Source organism: Spermophilus citellus (assembly GCF_964194105.1).
Source record: "Spermophilus citellus genome assembly, chromosome: 2".
In the NCBI taxonomy this organism is placed as follows: Eukaryota; Metazoa; Chordata; class Mammalia; order Rodentia; family Sciuridae; genus Spermophilus; species Spermophilus citellus.
Genome location: NC_138183.1, coordinates 203383322 through 203405144, shown reverse-complemented (window position 1 = coordinate 203405144; position 21823 = coordinate 203383322). Strand labels below are relative to the sequence as shown.

General features: G+C 39.4%; 1 protein-coding gene across 2 annotated transcripts in view; it reads right to left on the bottom strand.

Annotated features, from left to right (window-relative positions):
* Positions 1-872: 872 nt before the first annotated feature.
* SWAP70 (switching B cell complex subunit SWAP70) overlaps positions 873-21823 on the bottom strand; it is a 70219-nt gene continuing 49268 nt past the window's right edge. For both annotated transcript variants that reach the window (XM_081279683.1, XM_081279684.1), the window contains 8 exons: positions 20715-20861; positions 18976-19084; positions 16944-17125; positions 11794-11901; positions 9966-10132; positions 5331-5529; positions 4082-4178; positions 873-3795 (listed from right to left, as the gene is read on the bottom strand). In XM_081279683.1, the coding sequence (XP_081135809.1) occupies positions 3689-3795; positions 4082-4178; positions 5331-5529; positions 9966-10132; positions 11794-11901; positions 16944-17125; positions 18976-19084; positions 20715-20861 (1116 nt within the window). In that variant the 3' untranslated portion in view covers positions 873-3688. The remainder of the gene's footprint in view (positions 3796-4081; positions 4179-5330; positions 5530-9965; positions 10133-11793; positions 11902-16943; positions 17126-18975; positions 19085-20714; positions 20862-21823) is intronic.

The window sequence follows — 21823 nt, the reverse complement described above, 5'->3', positions numbered from 1 at the left end:
AAGAAACTATTGTATTCTGGATAACACAATATCCATAGAGATTTCTATAAAAAGTTGAATAAACTCTTCCAGGTGTGCTCCACTTACACCAAAGTGATCACTGTCAACGCCTAGGACTCTTCAAAGGGAAACCCTGACTCCCAAAGTCTGCTGTGTTCTAGACAACAGAACTGGCCTTTCTGCAGAGCAGGATTTCTTAATCTCATCATTACTGACATTTTAGGCCAGATAATTCAGTTACAGGGAGCTGGTGTGCACATTGTAGGAGGTTTTGCAGCATTCCTGGCCTCTCCTACTAGTTGCCAGCAACACTCCTACCACCTGTGAAAACCAAAAAAAAAAAAAAAAAAAAAAAATCCCTCCAGACATTGCCAATGTCCCCCAGAGGGCAAACCTGCTCCTGGTTGAGAACCACTGTTTAAGAAAGTGTTTACAGAAACACCAACCTCTACTTCTCTCCCTTGCTCTAAAAGGGTAAGATCAGCTTCCAAATACATAATCAAGCTGAACTGAGTGGGCTTGCTTCACCCATTGCAGGCGTTTTAATGTAGGCAACCACGTAAAACAAAACAAAAAACCACATTGTTTATTCTGGTGAAGGAAACACTGAAAGACATGGAAAGAAAATCTGAGAAAACAAAGGTAAGGGGATTTGGAGGTAAGAGCAACAATGAGGGAGAGATCATCTCTGTAAGTTCCCGCTTGTGAGCTGACACATCACCCATGGTTTCCCCACATTCGTGACTCAAAACACCAAACAAGAGGCCATAGCTAACTTCTTGGGGTCTTAACCCTAAACTCAGTGTTTTCAGGAAGTGTCCCAAAACCAAAGTCCATTTCATTATATGAAAATACACATACAGACACACAACTGTACCCCATTGTTTTATTAAACCAGACAGTTTAAAATGTATGATGTTCTGGCACATTTGATTTTCTTACTGGGTCCATTTTACTACAAAAACAAACAACAAACAAAAAAATACAAAAAACTTTTAATATATCTTAGAAAAATTAGCAAAAAAATTAAGAAAGTTGAGCATATTACATTACACAATGTTTAGATAATGATGTTTGAAAATTATATTTTGTTCCCTGTCCATATTGCAAATAACAAAACATCTTTTTAAAACTTTTTTCAGGTATAATTCCTGGAATGATCATGTCTATGTATTAAGGAAAAGGCCTGATTATGACAAGCATTCAAACACTCCTGAAATTTTCTGTACAGTAATTACAAAAGTAAAACCAAGGGGTCTATAGGTATTTTGACAGCTGAAAGCATTTTAAATATTAGGAGGAATTTGATTAATATAAAAATATCATCCCAAATAGGACTGACAGAGTTCATTTCTGTGCTGCCATTTTACCATTGTTTAAAGGGGCTCTTCCCTCCTGGATGTAGTGCCATGGAAGCCAGGATGTCGACACTATGCAATAAATACAAACTTTTTGCACCACCCTAGGAGTGACTGCTTAGTCAAGTCAAGGCCCACATGTGCCCAGAAAACAAGCAATCTTCAGGCTCATGGCCCAGGCCACAAAGTGAGGTCCACTGGAGACAGGAATGGAGGAGCTAACCCCAGGTCATGTTTTCAGTTGCGGCTATGCAACAAGCTGGATTTTAAGAAGGGACGTTCTGCAAGGATATATATGGCCTATCTCAGCACTTCTCAAAAGCAGAAATTCACACATTCCACCCACCCCATGCACAGGCTATCCAAGTCCACATTGTTTCTACCCCAGAGATGTCACATGGCTCATTGGCTTCTTTGTAAAATATCTTTTCCTCATCCGTTATGAGGGAGATTGGGGTTCCCTAGTGTGATAAATCAAACCACAAGAAAGGTTCCATTCCTGTTGGTCTAATATATCTGCCAGTGACAGAATAAAATAACAATACTTATAAGTGGCTCAGCAGAAAACAACACCCAGAATAGCTGTTAAATTTGGAAGGCATAATATAAAAGATATTTTAGATAAAAATCTAAATTTTATAAAGACAACTATAAGAGATCATTAAATAAAGTTATATTTTTATCAAACAGTCCTTAAGACAAATTTCTAAAGACCATTTCATTGGCAAATATTTTCCAGTCATAAAAGATATGTGGAATTATATTCCAGTTTCCACTCATGTAAATAAATATATGGACTGAAATCTCTTAAGACCATCCACTCTAGATGTACACATCTTTTTAGAATTGCTTCCTTACTGCTGTTATGCAAGCACTTAAAGCACTTCATGTAATGCTTGTTGGCTAGGACCGGAACCATGAGGCTGAATTCTGCCTTTGTGTGACAACTGAATTACCCCTGTTTGTTCTCCCCCCCCCCTTTTCCTTCTTTTTTCAGTACTGGGGACTGAAATCAGGGGCACTCTACCACCAAGCTGCATTGCCAGCCCTTTTTATTTTTTTTTATTTGGAGATAGACTAGCCTCAAACTTGTGATCTTCTTGCCTCAGCTTCCTGAGTCCCTGGGGTTACAGGCACATACCACCACGCCCTGCTACCACCATATTTATGCTTTTCAATTTTAAGCATCATGGCTTTCCATGGAGTTACTGATGTTTATAAATTAATAACTAGTGTTGGAAGGCTTGACTTCATAAATATTCTTACTCAAAAACAAATAATACATGAGAAACTTCCTTAATTTTCTTTTCAAATTAGACTCTGATCCCAATTTCCTTGCTACACTTATTTATACTGGATATTTCTTCCCTGATACACACAGGAAGGGAAAAGGCAGAAAAGCTGCCCTCCTAATGAGAGCTATGGTTGGGCTAATACAATGACATGTTATCATCCTCATGACATTTTCCCCCCTTTATAACATTTTAAATCTAACTACACACATGGGCAACTTCCCACTGCCCATGTGCATATAATCTGCTTTATAAATCAACCAAATAATTTTTATTTCAAATTAGCTTTTTTCTGCACTCAACATAATCCTCTTACTGCATGATGTACCCTAGTAGCACATCATTTGCTAGAGAGAAGGGGAGAGAACACCCGAGATAGAATTAGGTTGAGTATGAGCCAAGAGGATGTTTTTCTTTGAGGTGAGGGGAAGGAAATGGGAATGACACATGCCAAATGTATGATGCTTAGGGAAAGAACTATCTCAGTATAAGCTAAGAAACCTCAATTGCCAGATCTATCCAGAAGGATGATTGAGAAATGGCAGAGACTCCATGACCTATCCATCAGAGCACCTATGGTCAAAGGCCTGCCAGTTCAACTGGCACGGATGCCAAGAAGACAGGCCAATCTCACTTAAAACACACAAAGAAGGAAACACGCTGCCAAAGGAAGAGCTGGCACCCAGTCCAAAGAGTTCTGACTCCCCAGAGATATTGAGCACTCAGATCCCATGCTCTCAACCCTGCAGATACAGAGCTGACCATGCTCTGCCCCTCTCAGAAGAGAATCTGAGCCTAATGCAATTTTCAGAAGCTGAAGTTTTCAAAGAGAGTAAATAAAGAGCTTGACAACATTGACTTTTTTTGTCCTTTTCAGAGAAGCTTGCATTTGCAGGAAGGCTCCTTAGCACACTGACCCCATTACAGTCACCAAGAAAAGAGTTAGAAGCAGCGAAGCCAGTTTCTTTTGTCTTTAGCATAAAGCTCTCCAGCCACACTTGGCATCTGCATAACTGAGGGGACTTCTGTCAGGAGTAGTCACTCCGTGGTCTTTTTTTCTTTCCAGTTCTTTTCTCTTTCCTCCAGTTCTGCCTGGGTGAAAGCGGCAGGTCCCCAATTAGTGATCAGGTGAGGGTTCTTTGAACCTAAAAGACAAACATGCTTTAAACACAGGTAGTATTACATTCTTCAGTTTACATTATCATTTCTCCATGGACAAAATAGTTAACTTTTCACCTTATTTCTTCTTTGAGGAACATCTAAACAAGTCATACCAGCCAAAGATGAGAAGCTGTGCATAAAGGAGACTATCTGGGCCCAAGAGAAATGTACTCTAAACATTTGGGCCAAAAATGATTTTTAAGCACAATTCAAATACACAAATAAAATAAAATTAAAATTAATGTATGATTACTTCAAAAAACCTATTACCTGGTTCTATCAATCGAATTAATCCTTCATGATGGGCCACTTTGTCCTTCCAGCTCTTGGTCTTATTAGTTGCCATCTCTAGCTTCTTTTTAACTCCCTGAAACAAGAATGGAGTTTGGACTTTGCAGACACATAGTAAGTAGTTCGAGAATCAAATAACAACAACTAGTTACTTACTATGTGCTCATGGGTTATCTCATTAAACTCTAATAACCACTCTTAAGAAGCAGGAACTGTTGTTATCCCAGGGTACAGCAGTAGAAACCAGAGGTTAAGCAACCTGCCTAAGTCACACAGGAGGAAGTGGCAGAGCCAGGACTAAAACCCAGGCCACCTGGTACTAACGCCTACCCTTCCACCACTTCCACCACTCTCAGCTCCAAATAACCCTTCACTGCCTTGTTAACTAGAATAATTCTCCCTCGTTAGCTGGCTCCATTTCAGTTTTGATAGTAACAGGTGCTGAAGGAAGGAAGCTAGCACTCAGGACACTCGTGCTGTCATCCCAGTGGGTTTTAGTGGCACCTCCCTGGAGTGACCAGTGCCTGGGAACAATTTCCCTGGGAGTTCTGCTGGCCTAGCAACTCAGCCACTTCTCTGCCACTGTGGTGTCCCCCAAGAAGGCCTGGATCACAGTGCTGAGTCAGGGGCCAGGAGCAAGGGACTCCTGCAGTGCTTTGCCTCAGCCTAGAGGTAGTAGCTGTTTCTTGCATCTGCCACTCTTGGTAGGTAATCCCTGTTATAGTTTATAAGTATATATATTAAACTTTTGCTGCTCACATTACTATGTAGTTTCTGTCTCCTGAGTAGACTCTGAAGGATACACCTTATCTCTTATAAAAACTTCCCTCTTTCCTTTCTAGAGCTAAGATTCTTGCTACAGCTGTGTACTAACAGATAAATATTACTAAACAATGTTTTTCTGAACAATGTGTGTTTTGGAGGTGGGAGGGCCTGGGATATTCAGTTGGTAGAGTGCTTGCCTCACACGCACAAGGCCCTGGATTCAATCCCCAGCACTACTGCCCCCACCCCAAGAAAAGTATGCTTTTTTAAAAAAAATTTTAGTTCTAGATGGACACAATACCTTTATTTAATTAATCAATTTATTTATATGTGATGCTGAGGATCGAATCCAGTGCCTCACACATGCTAGGCAAGCGCTCTACCACTGAGTTACAACCCCAGCCCCCTGAACAATGTTTTTAAGGAATCAAATTTAAGAGTGTACGGTGACCAGCCCAGTCACCTCATACTGCTCCAAAGCCTGCTTCCGCTCAAGCTCAAGCTGCTCCAGCTGTGCCATGGCCTCCTGCAGGGCCTGCTCCTTCATGACACGCTGGTGCTCCAACTCCTGCTTCTCTGCCTCTGTTGTCTGAATGGCCTGCTGCTGTACCAAGTGCCACTTTTCCAGTTCTGCCCTCTTGGAAGACTCTTCCTCCAACAACCTGCAATGCAAAGGAGACTCAGATCACCTCTGCCCAGGCACCACACCTAATCTAGCAATGAGGGAAGAATTTCAAAAGAGAACATTCAAGGTTGTTCAATGTACCTCTTATGTCACAAAAAGGAAAGTGGGAGCCAGAGATGTTAGTGTTCACAAAATTAGTAAACAACCCCCTATTTTACCATTTTTTGAAAAGAAGAAAAAAAAGGAAAATAACATTTATGCAAAGCTGAATGTGTGCCAGAAACTGAGCTAAGAATCAAATCTCTCTCTATCAATCTTCACAGTAAACTTAGGTGCTATTAATGTTCACATTTTAGAGTTGAAGAAAGTGAGGCCCAAAGGGGAAGTGACATGCCCTTTACAACCAGTAAAGAGGACCAGGCTTTGGGTCATCTACCTGCCAGGTGCAGGGGACCAAGTTTTGAAATTTGGTTGCTACACCTTTAAATATTTCTTCACCTAATAAAGACCTATTAGCAAGGGGAAAAAAAATAAAACTGATAATTAAAGTAATACAGATGAAGGGAGAAAGAGCTGACTGACACAAAGGAGAATAATAGATTCTATTCACTGAACAATTACTACATGCCAGACACTTTAACTTCATTATTGCTAATCCCCCAACAATCCTGCAAGGTATTATCCCCAAGTTATAGATAAAGCAATGGTTTACAACTATGTTGCATAGGTCATAATGGATTTCAACCTTAAGTAGGTATGACTCCAAAATGTTATTTTCAATAACAGGCTACCCATTTGAGATTACCCAGCTGCGTAAATGTTTAAAAACATAAACCAGCACATAGCCCAAACCTGCACTCCAAGTGCAGATGGTATATTGAGATGCCAGGCCTGGTCAGGACACAGATCTCATAGCGAGCTACATGGTTTCAACTCACATGGCAAGTCAGTTACTACAGCATTCGCTCTTCAAGGGAAAAAGAATAACAGACCACATAGCCCTTGCCTGACCCTGACTCCTGAAGCCCCAGCTCCCATCCATGCCAACAACAGAACTCCCTCCAAGCCTTTCTCAAAGATGAGTTGTCCAACTCTGCTGCAATACCCTAGCCAAGGGGCCACTGACACTCTCATGAGTCAGTCAGTATATCTATGGGCAGCTTCAATCCTTAGGAAGTTCCTTCTTATACCAACATGAGCTTCCCCATCCACTATCCCTAATTCTACAAATGATCAATCTGCTCCCTCTTTGCCATGATCACCCTTCAGCACAGGAAGGTGGCTCTCCTTTCTGCTAAGAATGCCTCCCCAAGTAGACCAGATCCAGCCCAAGGATGGGGCCAGGTGTCCACATGCAATATCCTTCCTGAGACACACACTAACTCCTTTCAAGTCTCTTGGAGTAAGATGTACACAGCTGAATAAAGCATTGCAGATATAGTCTGAACAGTGTACAGTTTATCCCCTCATTCAATCTGAATTTGTTATACACCTTCCAAGTGCTCCTCTAGGAACTGGGATAAACAGTGAGCAAGACTAGAAGGGCTGTTTCTTCAGTCTAATAATAAAGTATGGGAGGAAAATGGACATTTTCTGGGCGATTGTGCTGCCCAGCACCTGAACTCTGTCTCTCAGGTGTCTAGGGAATCTACCACGTTAGGAATCTTGATGAGAGGTGGAGCTATCTCCCACTATAGATGCCGCAGGCCAGAAAGCTACCCTTCTGCTCCTTGGAAACCAGGGCACAGGGAAGACAAGGGCTGAGCTTGGCTAAACAGATGCCTCTCCTGGAACTTTGACTCAGAAACTATTGACACACAGAACCCGAGACAGTGCAGAATTTACTTTGCTGGTGGCAGCAATATCTAGTGTAGAGTGGCAGCAGAAGAAATGGTACTACTGTCACCAAGTACCAATGTGTGGTGTCCTTTCTCAGGTCTGGTTTGAGCTGTAGTCCATGTTAATGAATTTTCCCAGCCTGGTTGCTGCTAGTGTTCAAAGCCTGCCCACCTGCCTTTCTGTGGAACTGGTGAACTACTTAAGAACCTTTCAATAAATTATTTTATTGCTTCAGCTAATTCAAGCCAGTTTCTGTGGTTTGCAAACAAACCCATGAATGAAGTCTAGTGCCTCATTCTCTTTTTGCATTTCAGGTTCCTCATTTATTTAAAAAAGAAAAGAAAAGAATAGCCAGGTATGGTGATACACACACATAGTCCCAGCTACTTGGAAGCATGAGACAGGAGGGTCACTTGAGCCCAGGAATTTGAGGCAAGCCTGGACAATACAGCAAAACTCTGTCTCAAAAATTAAAAAAAGAATTACCATCAGAGGTGTGCTGATGAATCAAATATGATGATGCATGTAAGGTACTTACACGGCTGCCATGTAGCAAGTGCTGAGTAAACAACAGCTCACGTTATTACTGTGAGACTATTACTTCATTTGCTCTGCACACTTCACATTTATTAAAGCTGCCTAATAGTACCTGAGGTTTTGGCAACCACATCACAGGGAAGTGAAACCCTGGATCTTTCAAATGAACTGCTATTAGGCCAGTACTTGTTCTTTGATATTTTAAACTATCTTATTAGTCTAAAACTATCACTGTAGCCTGTCAACATCTTTTTGAATGCTTATTTTGAAATTATATGCATGAAGTATCTTCCCCATCTTAAAATCAGATAAAGGAACAGAAAGCATCTTATACTGTGTGCCCACAAACATTATGCTAAACACTATGCCTAAAATATCTCATTTCATCTTCACAGCCCTACAGAGTTGGCAGTTATTTTACTTTATAGATAAGGAACTGAAGGCTCAAAGTAGTGAAGCACTTCTCTAAAAGTACACAGCTACAAAGTTTCGTATCTGGGAATTAGTACCCACACCTCACTCTGGAACCCAGTCCCTAACTGCCTTCAAACACATAGAAAAATATTTATAACACTTGGAAGACAGACTCTGGGTCCACAAGGCCACAGCAGGTAAACTTCAATCCATGCATCCATTCAAAAAGTATTCCTTTGGGCACTCAGCATGTGCTAGGCACTGCACTGGTTACTAGGAATGCAGACATGACCAAGGATGCTCCTAGACCTTAGAGATCCAAAATTTCAGTGGGTAAAAATTACAGTGGGACATGGCTCAGCCTCCAGAACTTTTCAATACTTTATTTTTCCACACATTAAAACAGTTTTCTTCTGAGTCTCCATTCAAACGCACCTAGATAAACTTCAGGGTTACACATTAAAATTTTAATGATAAAAAAAATTACAAGACCCAGATGGGGGGCTGGGGTGTGGCTTAGTGGTAGAGTACTTGCTTAGCGTATGTGAGGCACTGGATTCGATCCTCAGCACCACATAAAAATAAAAAATAAAGGTATTGTGTACACCTACAACTAAAAAATAAATATTTTTTAAAAAGACCCAGGTGGTTCAAGTCAAAGTTATTACATTTAAACAATTTACTATAAAAGCTATCTTGGAGAAACTTATGGCACTACAGAGAAAGGACCAAGTATATTAGTTCCAGGTACTTGGGAGAGTAAGGCAGGAAGGTCACTTGAATCTGAGAGTTAAAAAGTCAACCTGGACAATATAATAAGATCCTTTTCAAAAATATATTTATCCTCAAATGTAGATATATTGTTATGACTTTCTTTGTTTTTTTTCCTACCGAGGCCAATCCTGAGGATCAAGGTGCAAATCCCCACTGCCAATCTGTCAGTCAGTCTCTGAATCAGGCCCAGTACTCAGGGACTTCATGAAAGAAAGAACCCACATCTTAAAAATGACCACTAGATGGGGCAAATTTGTCCATCTCAAGTTCCAAAAACTAAGAAGAAAAATAATTTAGAAAAAAGAAAATAATTATATTCATAAAACAGGTTTGGTACACAAAGAAAAAGTTTAAATTTTGTACTGAACTTTTAGCTTACTGGTGCAGAGAGCTACATATAGTAGTTACATTTACATTTAAAATCATTTTGCTATTAAAACCACTTTGCTATTTCAAGTAGTACTTACTACAGTACTATTCTGAATGACCAAATGGAAACTGCATGTGTACTCTACACTGTAGCTGCAACTCTGGCCTAAGCCCAGCCCTGTCCCTATATTAAGGGCTGTCTCTTGTCTGCAACACGAAAAGTCAACTTCTCACCAAGTTGATCTGGGCTCATGGATATTCTAGAGTATGATTAACAGGACTCCATCAAACATACCCACAAACTGCTCTAAAACAGGTAAGGTCCTTCTTTAGCTTCCTAAGCAAGGGTTTCAGTGCCCTAGGATGAAGAGAAACACACTAGCAGGCCAAATCTCCAGAGTCTATCCAGCCTGGACAATACATAAGCTCTGTCACTGCCAGAGTGAGAACCTCCTCCCCTTCCACCAGTATTAGCTGACCCAAGAAACCATCAGTCCAAGCCAAATATGTAAAGGCAAAGTCTGCAAACTGATCTGGCACCTGGCCTGAAGTTTCCGCACCATCTCTTCATCTTGCCGGGCCTGCCTCTCATCCTCAAGAGCCTCCTGCAGCTTTAGGTACATGTCTTCCAGCTCCCGTACTCGCTGCAGATACTGTTCCAGTTCAGAGGACTTTTGGGCAACCTGTTCTTCCATCTGCTGTCTGATCTGAAGGTATAAAAGGGTCATGGTCATGCTGAAATGCAGGCTGACTTCAACTTTGGGGAAAGTCTCCCACCCCACCTCTATCCTGGGTGCTGCCCACGGGTCACCAGTGTGGTAGCCCCTGCCTTCAGTTCTTGAATTAAATATGAAAAAAATGAGAGCACAACATCCAATTCTAGCTGTAAAAGACTCCAACCCAAATGCTGTGTTCCTGCTTTGGTATATTTTTCATACTTTCCACTCCACATTTTTTTACTCAGGGGCACTTATCCACTGAGCCACATCTCCAGCCCCTTTTACATTTTATTTAGAGACAGGGTCTCACCGAATTATTTAGGGTCTTGCTAAGTGGCTGAGGCTGGCTTTGAACTTACCATCCTCCTACCTTAGCCTCCCAAGCCGCTTAGACTATAGGCGTATGCCACCACGCCAGGCTGTACTCCACCTTTTGAATCAAGTCAAAAAAAAAAAAAAACCATTTCCCTATATAATTTCTCTTTAAATTCCTTTCTGACAGCCACAACTTCTTTAACAACAGTCTTCACTGAAAGGAATGAATGAACTTTTGCCCATTCAGAGCAACCTGCACGTGAAAACAAATGGAGAAGGGAAACTTGGTCTGCAGGAGACTCCTCCTGCATTTGCCTGCTGTCACCCCTCTTCTCCCCTCCCTAGGACACCTCTAGCCAGGGAAGAACTCCAGTACTTAAGTCAGTACCTTAAAAAGTGTGTGGTTTCCCCACTTCTGGGTAAGAGTTTTGATCTCTGCCTTAAAGATTATCCTAAATATAATATCATAAATGTTAGCAGATGTTTTTTTCAGCTTATAAAATATTTTCACTAGCAATAGCTAGTGAAAAGAGCCAGGAAAGACCATATCATAACCACTACATTTAAGAGAAAACTACAACTCAGTGAGAAGGAACAGAAAGGAAGAAAGGCTAGGCCTCCACACTGTGAGTGCATGATTACCTCCCAACTACACGTCTGCCCCCTGTGCTTTCCTCTCACAACACAAACAAGCGCTTTAAATGACGACAGGAAATGTCATGAGCACATAAAGGCATAGGGCTCCGCACTTTCCCACATAGCATGGCTCAACAGAACAAGACCTATTAACCAGCTGATGATGTCCTGGAGCCACTCGGACCTTTGGGGCCTCTAGGATGAATCAGAGCTGCCAGGAGTAGCAAACCAAAATGCAGATGTTCTTGCAACTTAAGATCCCTCCTCATAGTTCATTATAGAGGAGAAATGTGATGAAATCTATGCTCACTTTTTCAAAGTTATTTATTTTCCAAATAACTTCTGAGAATGAAAATACATATTAATAATAATTTTACCAAGAGGACAAAGATAGTCCCAGGAAAAAAATCAGAACATACAGTCACAAGCATTCAATATTCCATCCCATAAATATCTGCTTAGCAGGTCTTTAAAACAATATTTATATTTTTCACCTTTATATCTTTGGCACAGTACTTGGAACACAGGAGGTGCTCAATAAAGGACTAAGGAATGAACGAACACATAATTTCCCCAGTAATCACTGCATGTCAGTAGCAGAAGATGGCCTTTCTCCAGCCTCCCAGGCCTCCCTTTCCCCTCATCAGGCTGGCCCAGTGAACTCAGGCCATAGCTCTCCCTAGCCATAGGATCCTCACCAGCTTCTCACGCTCCAGCTCTGTGCTGAACCTGGCTTGTAGCTCCACTTGAGTTTGCAGGCGTTTCTTTTCCTCTTCTGCTGCACGAGATGCTGCTTCCTCCAGTTTCTACCCAATTAAAAACCCATCCCCAGAAAAGCAGATTTGTTACAGTGGAACATTTGAGAGAAAAAGCCAAGCTTATGAGTAAAGCCAAACATTCAATAAAAATAGAATAAAGCCAGGCTCGGTGGCACATGCCTCTAACCCCAGCAGCTAGGGAGGTTGAGGCAGGAGGATCTAGAGTTCAAAGCCAGCCTCAGCAATTTAGCAAGGCATTAAGCAACTCAGTAAGACTCTGTCTTAAAATAAAATACAAAAAAGGGCTGCGGATGTGGCTCAGTGGTTGAGTGCCCATGGGTTCAATCCTCGGTACCAAAAAAAAAAAAAAAAAAAAAGAATAAAAACTCTTAGACCCATTGGAATTCCATCCCAGCAATTTGCAACAAATTTTAACATGCAAAACAAATTTGATAAATGACATGAATGAACACTGGTATGTCTGAATAATATTTTGCAGAGGAAGTTGTAGTACAGCCATTGAATTATTTTCATTTGCAATTCTTTTCACCAGGTTTGAGATCTAATCTTGCAGTTCTTTTTTTTTTAAATCTTTATTTATTTTATTTATTTTTATGTGGTGCTGAGGATCGAAACCAGTGCCTCACATGTGTGAGGCAAGCCCCTAATCTTCCAGTTCTTTATCTTGCACATTATTCCTTAAAACTTTTACCAGAGCTCAACTGCCAGAAGAGGGGCCTGAGGAGCTCCATGGATCATTTCCCCAGTGGAACAATAAATGATAAAAATTACTTATTAAAAAAATGGGGAAACAACCACTTAAAGTCTCTGGAAATTATCCTAAACACATAAAGAAATGGAGAACATTTATCTAAGAAAATCTACTAAGGGCTGAGAATGCAGCTCAGTGGTAGAGCACTTACTAGCATGCACAAGGCCCTGGGCTTGATCCCCAGAACCACAAAACAAAAAACAAAAAAAAAGAAAATCTACTAAATCTCAGCTAAGAACAGTGAGTCTATAGCTTTTGGGACACAACACATTCCATCTGCCCAATCCACTTCTGGCAGATGAAACTAAGATTGAAGGCTCCTCTCCTCTCAATTCACAGCCCAGGGCTGCAACCAACTCCCTAGGAGGGATAGAAGCCAGTATTCCTCACCTTCCCCAGCTCTATGCTGCAGAAACTCTATTCCAGGTAAGCATGGCTAAGAGATCTGGAGCTCTCTTTCCCTCAGCCCCCACTCACAGGGTGGGCAGGTTGAGAGGACTAGATCTGATTACCCTTGTCCCAACTCATTTATGGGGCAGAAGCTTCACAAAGGGAGAGGTAAGCAACAAAGACCAAAGGCCACCTTCCCCCATCAATTGACAGGCTCATAAAGCAGGAATGCTATTCCAAGCAGAGTATACTGTTATCTCCACAAATTCCAGAATGCGCACAGAAGTTTTGTCCAGGGAGAAAGACAGGTTTGGAAGTGACTTTATTTGAAATTGTGAAGAAGAATAAGCCTAAGGACACTTGATAACAACAGAGAGTTTGGTGGTAAGGAATTAGGAGTAGGCTGGTGGCTCCATGAGAGCAACAAACTAAACTACAGACCAGTCAAAAGCCTGACAGAGAAAACCAGGGGAAGAGACAGCTTAGGCAGTCCCCTCACATGGCAAGAACAAATCTTAAGGACTAGTCTTTATTACATATAGACCTGAATTTAAATAATATTCAGACCAAGGGGCAATTTAGGCTCTAAGGTATTGTGAAAAACATAGAACAGTCAACAGAAATACTGAGACCTAACAGTTTGGTGTGATACCAACAGAGGTAGATGGCTTAACAGAGAGAGTAGAAAAAGAAACACCTAAAGAGAGTCCTGCTAAAATCAGGGTCATCTCAAGGTGACTATGTGCATGCCCAAGGCTTGCCTCTGAGAAGCACAGAGGCAACACACTGTCAGAAAACAGTCCAGGAAACAGTCCAGCCAAGTCACTAAACAAATGAATGAGCCCTAAGACAGAGAGTGATAGAATCAAAATCTAGAGTTGCTATGGTTTTATAAAGTGTCCAGTTTTCTATAAAAAATTATAAAACATGAAAAAGAAAGAGGAAACCGTAACCCATACATGGGAAAAAACAATAACAACAACAAAAAGAAAAAGAAAACAGGAACTAGAAACTGCCTTTGAAGAGGCCTGGATGAATATCTGCCAGAAGACTTCAAAGCAGTTATAAATATGTTCAAAGAAATAAAGGAAACTATGCTTAAAGGAGTAATGGAAGAAATGATGACATCCCATCCCACAGACAATATCAATAAGAAGAAAGAAATTATAAAAAGAACCAAAAAGAGATTGTGAAATTAAAAGTACAATGACTGAAATGAAAAATTCACTAGAAACTCAATAGTATATTTGGGCTACAAGAAGACTCCCTGAAAAATAAATCTATATAAATTATGCAATTAGAACAGAAAAAAAATGAAGAAAACTGAACAGAGTCTTAGAGAAATGTGGGGCATCATTATGAACACCAACATCTGTATAGTAAAAATAGCAGAAAGAGGAGAAAGGAGTAGGAAAAAAAATTTTTTAAATATTTATTTTTAGTTGTAGTTGGACACAATACCTTTATTTCACTTATTTATTTTTTTATGTGGTGCTGAGGATCGAACCCAGGGTCTCACACATGCAAGGCGAGCACTCTACCGCTGAGCTACAATCCCAGCCCAAGAAAAAAAAATTTGAAGAAATAACTAAAAATTTCTCAAATTTGATGGGACAACATTAGCCTACAAACCTGAGAAGTTCAGCAAACTCAATAGGAAAAATACAAAGAGATCCACAGCCACAAACATCACAATAAACTGTTATAAGACAACGACAGAAAAGAAAATCTTGAAAGCAGCAGAAGAAAAATTATTCCCCACACACACGGAACCCCAGTAAACCTGACAGCTGACTTTTCATTAGAAATATGTGACTAGTTCTGATTAAAATATTGTAAATAGGAGTGATATGGGACATCTCTAGGCAGGAGCCCTTAACTGCCAAGCCCTAGAATACTTTTCACCATGTGGAGTAACAGCAACATTTAGGATGGCAGATGTTCCCTCAGCCTGGCTTTCACACTTCTGGCCCAGAAATTCTACTTCTGAGAATTATTTTTACAGAGATACCAGAACATGTATGAACATATACAAAATGGCACAGGTTCAAGATAATGCCCTACAGCACTGTCTATTAAAAGAGTAAAAACAACCCAAATGTTCCTCAATGGGGGAATCAATTAAATAAGTAATGACACAGCCATGCAATGGAATATTAAACAGCTATATGACAGAATGTCAGGCTGTCAAAAAGAAGAATAAGGAAGCTCTCCTAACACTGTTTTAGAGAGATCTCAAAAATACATTCAATGAAACTAAATGCAGAACACTGAGGTTAATATGTACTTTTTTTAGAAACAGATAAGTGATTTCCAGGATTTAAAGGTGAAGACAAGGGGCTGGGGATGTGGCTCAAGCGGTAGCGCGCTCGCCTGGCATGCGTGCGGCCCGGGTTCGATCCTCAGCACCACATACCAACAAAGATGTTGTGTCCGCCGAGAACTAAAAAATAATAAATATTAAAAAATTTTAAAAAAAAAAGGTGAAGACAAGGTCTAAATACAAAAGAGAAGCACAAGGGAATTCTCTGGGGGTATTAATTATTCTATATTCTGTCCGTGGCTGTTACAAGAATCCAAGCATATGTTAAAAATCAAAAAAACAATATACAAACTGTTAATCTTAACTGTTTGTAAATTTTTAAAAATTAAAAAGCAGGGGGAAGCTTCAAAATATTGGCAAATCCTAATTAGAATAAATTATACTCCATGTATGTATAATATGTCAAAATATACTCTTCTGTCACTTAAATCTAAAAATAATAAAAAATACTGGCCATATTCTGTCTTAACCTTGGTAGTAGTTTCATTGGTATTAATTGTATGATAACTTACAATACATATTTTATGTTTTCCTCTTCAGGTATGGCCTATTTCATAAATTTAACAAAGTACAAGGGAACCACACCCCAGCTTCCCACTTCATCTCTACCCTCATAACATTCATTTCTAATGTGTGCACAGAAGGGAGGAAAGAGTGGGTCTATATTGCAGGTGCTCAGCCTAGACTCTCAATGAACTTGATACGGAAAATGTTTTGTAGCAGAAAGAGGCAAGATATAAGAGTGATTTGGGGAGAAGAGCAATCAAGGGAGCTGCTTTTGTAAAGTATCTGGGCTGCCTAGTAATGGCTGTTTCTAAGATGTATGATCACATAGTACCTAAGATTATAAATGTATTTTTAGAAAATACTTATGGGTCTATTTGGTTCAGTGTACAGTGTGGCATTTCCCATGAGAAGCCCATGAGGAATGTGAGGCCTCAAACCACGAGTCACCCCTATATCTAGTGTAAAGATATTGCAGGCAGGCGGTGGGGTGTCTATAAGCTTATGGTTAAACAGGCTCAGTCCTGAAATGTCCCAAATAAAGACCATGCCCACACAAGGGGGACTTACTGCCACTCCTATAAGGGAACAATGTCACCCTGTGAGTGCCAACTATCCCATACATTCTATAATACTTGACAACCTAGCCTTGATGGAAGGAGAAGCTGACTGACTAGACTATAACTCTGACATCAATAGTATAAAAACCTCAATCTACTTTAAGAGTCTTTGGAGACACTCATAAATGTGCACGGCAGCTGGGGGGAGGGGTCCTGCAGTGGTCACCTCAAAATAGCCTTCATGTTCCCAAAAGGATGAAATTTCACATCTTTCTTTGACAAAATTAAAATTTACTCATTTTTTAAATAAATATATCTTCTTTGTCAATGAGATGTTTTTGCTGACCTGAGACCTTCATGCTATTAAGGCTGGGAAAACCAGAGAGCCTCACAAGTGATCTGGATACACTTGAGAACACAGTTCACCAAACCTCACCTGAAAATTGTATTAGCCTACTGTTGGTGGAACCAAAGTAAGTAAGGTGGCTGTGGCTTCGCATTGAAATGAAGAGTGCTCCTCCAGCCCTGAGCCCACACACACCTTCCTCACAGTCTCCAGCTCCTCCTGCTTGCTTTCATTGGCAGCCTGGAGTTCCTTCATCTGCCGCTCCAGCTCCTCTTGCTCAGCCAATAGCTTCTTTCGCATTTCTTTCCGATGCTGACGGGCTTCTTTGTGTGGTGGAGGGCTGCCCAGCTTCAACAAGTGGACAGTAGAATGAATGGCTGCAAAAGGTAGTGGAGAAAAATGGGAAATACACTTTATTCTTTACATGTCTACCATACAAGTGACACAGCAGGAAGAAAACCAGAGGACAGAAGACCCAGCGTGGATTCTAATTTTGCCAGTAAGCCATGTTATGACCATGAGCAAATATCCAGTCTCCTGAAGCATGGGCTTCCTCATCTCCAAAATGAGATCATAAAATAAGAGATGATCTTTTAAGTCTCTTCTAACTCCAAAAATGCATGATGATACACCTGTACTGCACATATTTTAAGAACTTCTAACAACACTTTCAACACCCTTCTCTCTACTTCGCTAAAAGTTAAATAAGATTAAGGCACAGTAAGGGCAGGGAGTCAAAGTTCCTGATGTCAGATCTGCAGCCAACTGTATTTAGTCTGTCCCTCATCTGTGCCTTATAAAACCATCTCCCTGAGATAACAGATCACATTACCTTAGCTGACATTTATTGAAAATTTAGGAGTGGGGAAGTGGCTCAATGGTAGAGGGCTTGCTTAGCATGCATGAGTCGTAAGTGTGATACCCAGCAAAGGAAAAAAAAATTATATAATGAATGCAAAGGATATCATGGAAGATGCATATATATTCAATATGCATTTCTTTTACATAAATTATCTAATTTTCATATAAACCTGATTTCTTTCCTGGAATTTTTAATTACTTAAATTTTATTTCTTGACTAATATACATTGCTCAAAATCAAAAAGCATTAAAAGACATTTTGGAAGTCTTCCACTTACTCCTATGCCCCAGGTACTGGATTTCCTGCCTGATTAGCAACAAATGCTAACAGTTTCTTATGTATTTTTCCTGGGGTATTTTAAGCAAATGAATATGTATAAACTCTTCTACTTTCTTTTGACACAAATGGTGACACAACATGTCCTTTGAGCCTCAGTATTTTCACTTTACTTATCTGTATAAGTTATCTCAAATATCCATAACAGTGGAGCATACAAGTGGAGCACTTGCCTGGCACACTCAAGGCCCTCAGCTCAATTCCCAGTACTGCACACGCAAAAGTGTACATGAAGTACTAAACAATGAGTACTGCAAAAGTGCTCCACTGTGTAATGCTATCATAATTTGTTCAACCATTTCCCAATTAATAGACAATAGGATTGTTTGCAATCTATCACAAAAACTTCTGTAAGAATGTCATTTTGAAAATGTGCAAAGTATATCTGTCATCTAACTTCTAATCCTCACAACAACTCTGAGAAGTAGGCACTATTATTCTCTCCATTCCAAAGAAGAAAGCAGCTACAGAATTTATCATTCAAGTTATGTGACCCAGGAAAGTAGACTCAAGATTCCAATGCAGTGTAATTTCATTTATGTTCAAGACTATTTGGAATCCCCTTTCAGTTTAAAATAAAATCTCACATATAATTCTTTACTAACTTGAATTAATTCCAAAGTTTATGTTCTTAAGATTATTATTCTTTTGGAAATTAATAATTGACTTGAAAATCACTTGAAGTATTTAAAAACTACCGCATTAATTCCACTTTTGTTTTACATATGACCAAAAACATAACAAGACAGTCATTTTAACATTCTTCCTAGTCCTAAAAGGGGAAACTCCATGGGCTTTAAGCAGTAAATAAAACCTCAAATTTCCTATTTATAATTTCCTCCCAAGTTCATTATGCAAATTAATTAATGAAAAATTGAGAATTCATCTTAAATTGTTCTCCTTTTGGTTACTATGTCACAAGCAGATATAACTATAAACAATAAGGAAACAATATTTTAGCATCTTTTATGAGATTAAAAAATATTTCTTAATCATCTTTATCATGGCATATAATAAAAATTGCCTTACCCTGAATCCACTCTTGTTTCTTTTTCTTATCTGAAGCACTGATTTCAAAGGTCTTATCAAAACATTTTATTAGAAAGAGGCATTTCTTTCCATCTTTGTCAGGCAGAGACTAAAACAGAAAGTGTTATAAGTTCTTTAAAATTTTACTTTTTTTAAAATATATAATTTTAGTTGTAGGTGGACACAATACCTTTGTTTTATTTTTATGTGGTACTGAGGATGAAACCCAGTAGTGCCTCATGCATGCCAGGCAAGCACTCTACAAATGAGCCACAACCCTAGCCCTAAAATGTTATTAAGTATTTAAGGGCTGGGATTGTGGCTCAGTGATAGAGCGCTTGTCTAGCACGTGTAAGGCCTTGGGTTCGATCCTTAGCACCACATAAAAATAAATAAACAAAATAAAGGTATTGGTGTCCAACTACTTCTAAAAAATAAAAATATAAAAAAAGTATTTAAAACTTATTTACACAAATCTGACTGAAGCTCAGTGTCTGTGGAAAACACCTACAAATGCAAATTACTGATTTACTAATGCTATTCCCCTAGGTTGCAATTCTTATGGTAACAATAACCCTAACTGGTATACCACATCTGCCTGGAGAAATACATATACCTGATGGGGATGTGGGGTTGCCATGCTTTATTTAGAAGCATAGCAACTCCTGCACCCAAGCATATTCCACCCTGTAGGAACCCTATAAGGTACACACATGGGATCATTATAAGAAGTACTGATTCCTATGACATAAAAGGCTTCCGTGTCAGGATGAGTCCTATCCTACCTCCATCTACTGTGGTTTCCTCTCCTAGCTCCCAGGATGTTGTTGCTGGCAATCTGTGGTTTCTTCCCTTTATTCTTATGAGTAGAATGACAAAGACACAGCAATCTTGTGATCTCTCTTCAGTTAAATCTAAACAGCCCCCTTTGTGGGCACTGCAGTCCTATATGGTAAGTATAATGGTATAATATATCTGTACCATTTCTTTCATCAAAATGCTCTATGAGTGAGAGCTCAGTTATTCTACATGTTCTTCAACAAATATAAACATAATACAAGTTAAAAACTCAAAATTTATGTTCTTGAGAATTTCACCTTTAGGGAGGGTGGGTACCAGGGATAGAACCCAGGGGCACTTAATCACTGAGTCGCATCCCTAGCCCTTTTTTTACATTTAAAAATTTTTAAGACAGGGTCTCATTAAGTTGCTTAGAGCCTCTCTAAGTTGCTGAGACTGGCTTTGAACTCATGCTCCTCAGGCTTCTGAGTCACTGGAATTATAAGTGTGTGCCACCATACCCAGCTAGGATTTCACTTCTTAACAGAATTTAGTAGCTGTGAATGAAGTGTCCTGAAAGTCAAATTTTTCAAATACAATGCTTAATCTTGTTTTACTTAATATATTCAAAATGTCCCCAGATCTTTCAGTTTATTCCTGATTTCAAACACTGCCTTGCTTTTTTCTTTTCTTTTTTATAACTTCATTTTATTTAATAAATGATTCCTTAAATGTACAAAGGTTGAATCTCTATATACTTTGTACAAAATATTCATATCAGAAAATCTTGTCAGCTATCTTTAATTTTTGGTTCAGAAACTATGGTGACTGTATGCCTATATTATTTTGGAAATGTGAATTTATGATTATTTCAGGCTCTAGAGACTAAAAGAGGGATGGAGAGGAAACTCCTTTGACAGCAGGGGGCAGCACCAGGTAATCCTGCACAGTAGACTTACCTCTACACAGCAGTTTTCATCCAAGAGAATGTCTCCTTTCTTATCTTTCAGATCCTCACTTACATAATAAGAAATTATGTTGGGTTTTAGTACAAACCAGCGTTCAGTCCAGTTTTTCCGTCTATGGCCTTTTTTCATCATGTAACCCTAGGAAAGATTAAATCTGATGTAAATGCTAATGCTTGTGGGGTTTTTTGGTTTTGTTAGTGGTGGTAGTTTGTTTTTGTGGTGCTGGGGATTGAACCCAGCACCACAAAAACAAACAGAGCCTTGTGCATGGGAGGCAAGCACTCTACCAACTGAGCTATATCCCCAGCCCAATGCTTGTTTTTTTTATGTGTAAAAGCTGATATTTCTTTCTTAGCAGACTCGTCTACTCCACTGTCTTATCAATGATTCTAATACATAAATGTCAATGATTCTTGCCCTTTGAGAATCTATGAAGGCCAGGAGCATTACACCCAAATTCATGCAAGAACATGCAGATAAAAGTTTGCATACAATTTCAAACATTTTAGAGACAACACCCACAAAGTGATACAGGTATCAGATTTAGAACTCTTGATGTTAAAACATTGTGAGTTTTTAAAATTCCAGGCCTCTTGAGATATATATTGAAATATTTACAGATAAAATGAAATGTCTGGAATTTGCTTCAAGAAAAACACAGAAGAGGCACAAAGTAGATAGAGTAGGATTATCCATGTGTTGTTGGGGTTGGGTGACAGGTATACAGAAGTTCATTATACTATTCTATTTCATTTAAAAAAATAAAATAAAAAAGACCCTCTAACAATAATTCTTCGTAAATTTTCAATCAATGAAAATGTCAGAGTATCAGAGACAAGTCTATCCTTTCAATCAATACTAGAGGATTTCACCCTCTAGTAGCAACCTCTCTTTGCACCTAACCTCTCACTACACAGGAAGAGGAACTCTGCTCTGGATAAGCAGAAAAGAACTGGACCAGGAGTTAGGATACTACCTTCTAAGCTCACACTCTAAGCTCTGTACTTCCTTTCCATATATTAGCCCCAAAGGTGTATAATTCAAATTTTTACTTAAAAAAATCACATATTATTATAGACTAAAGCCTTTTAGAGTTGTAC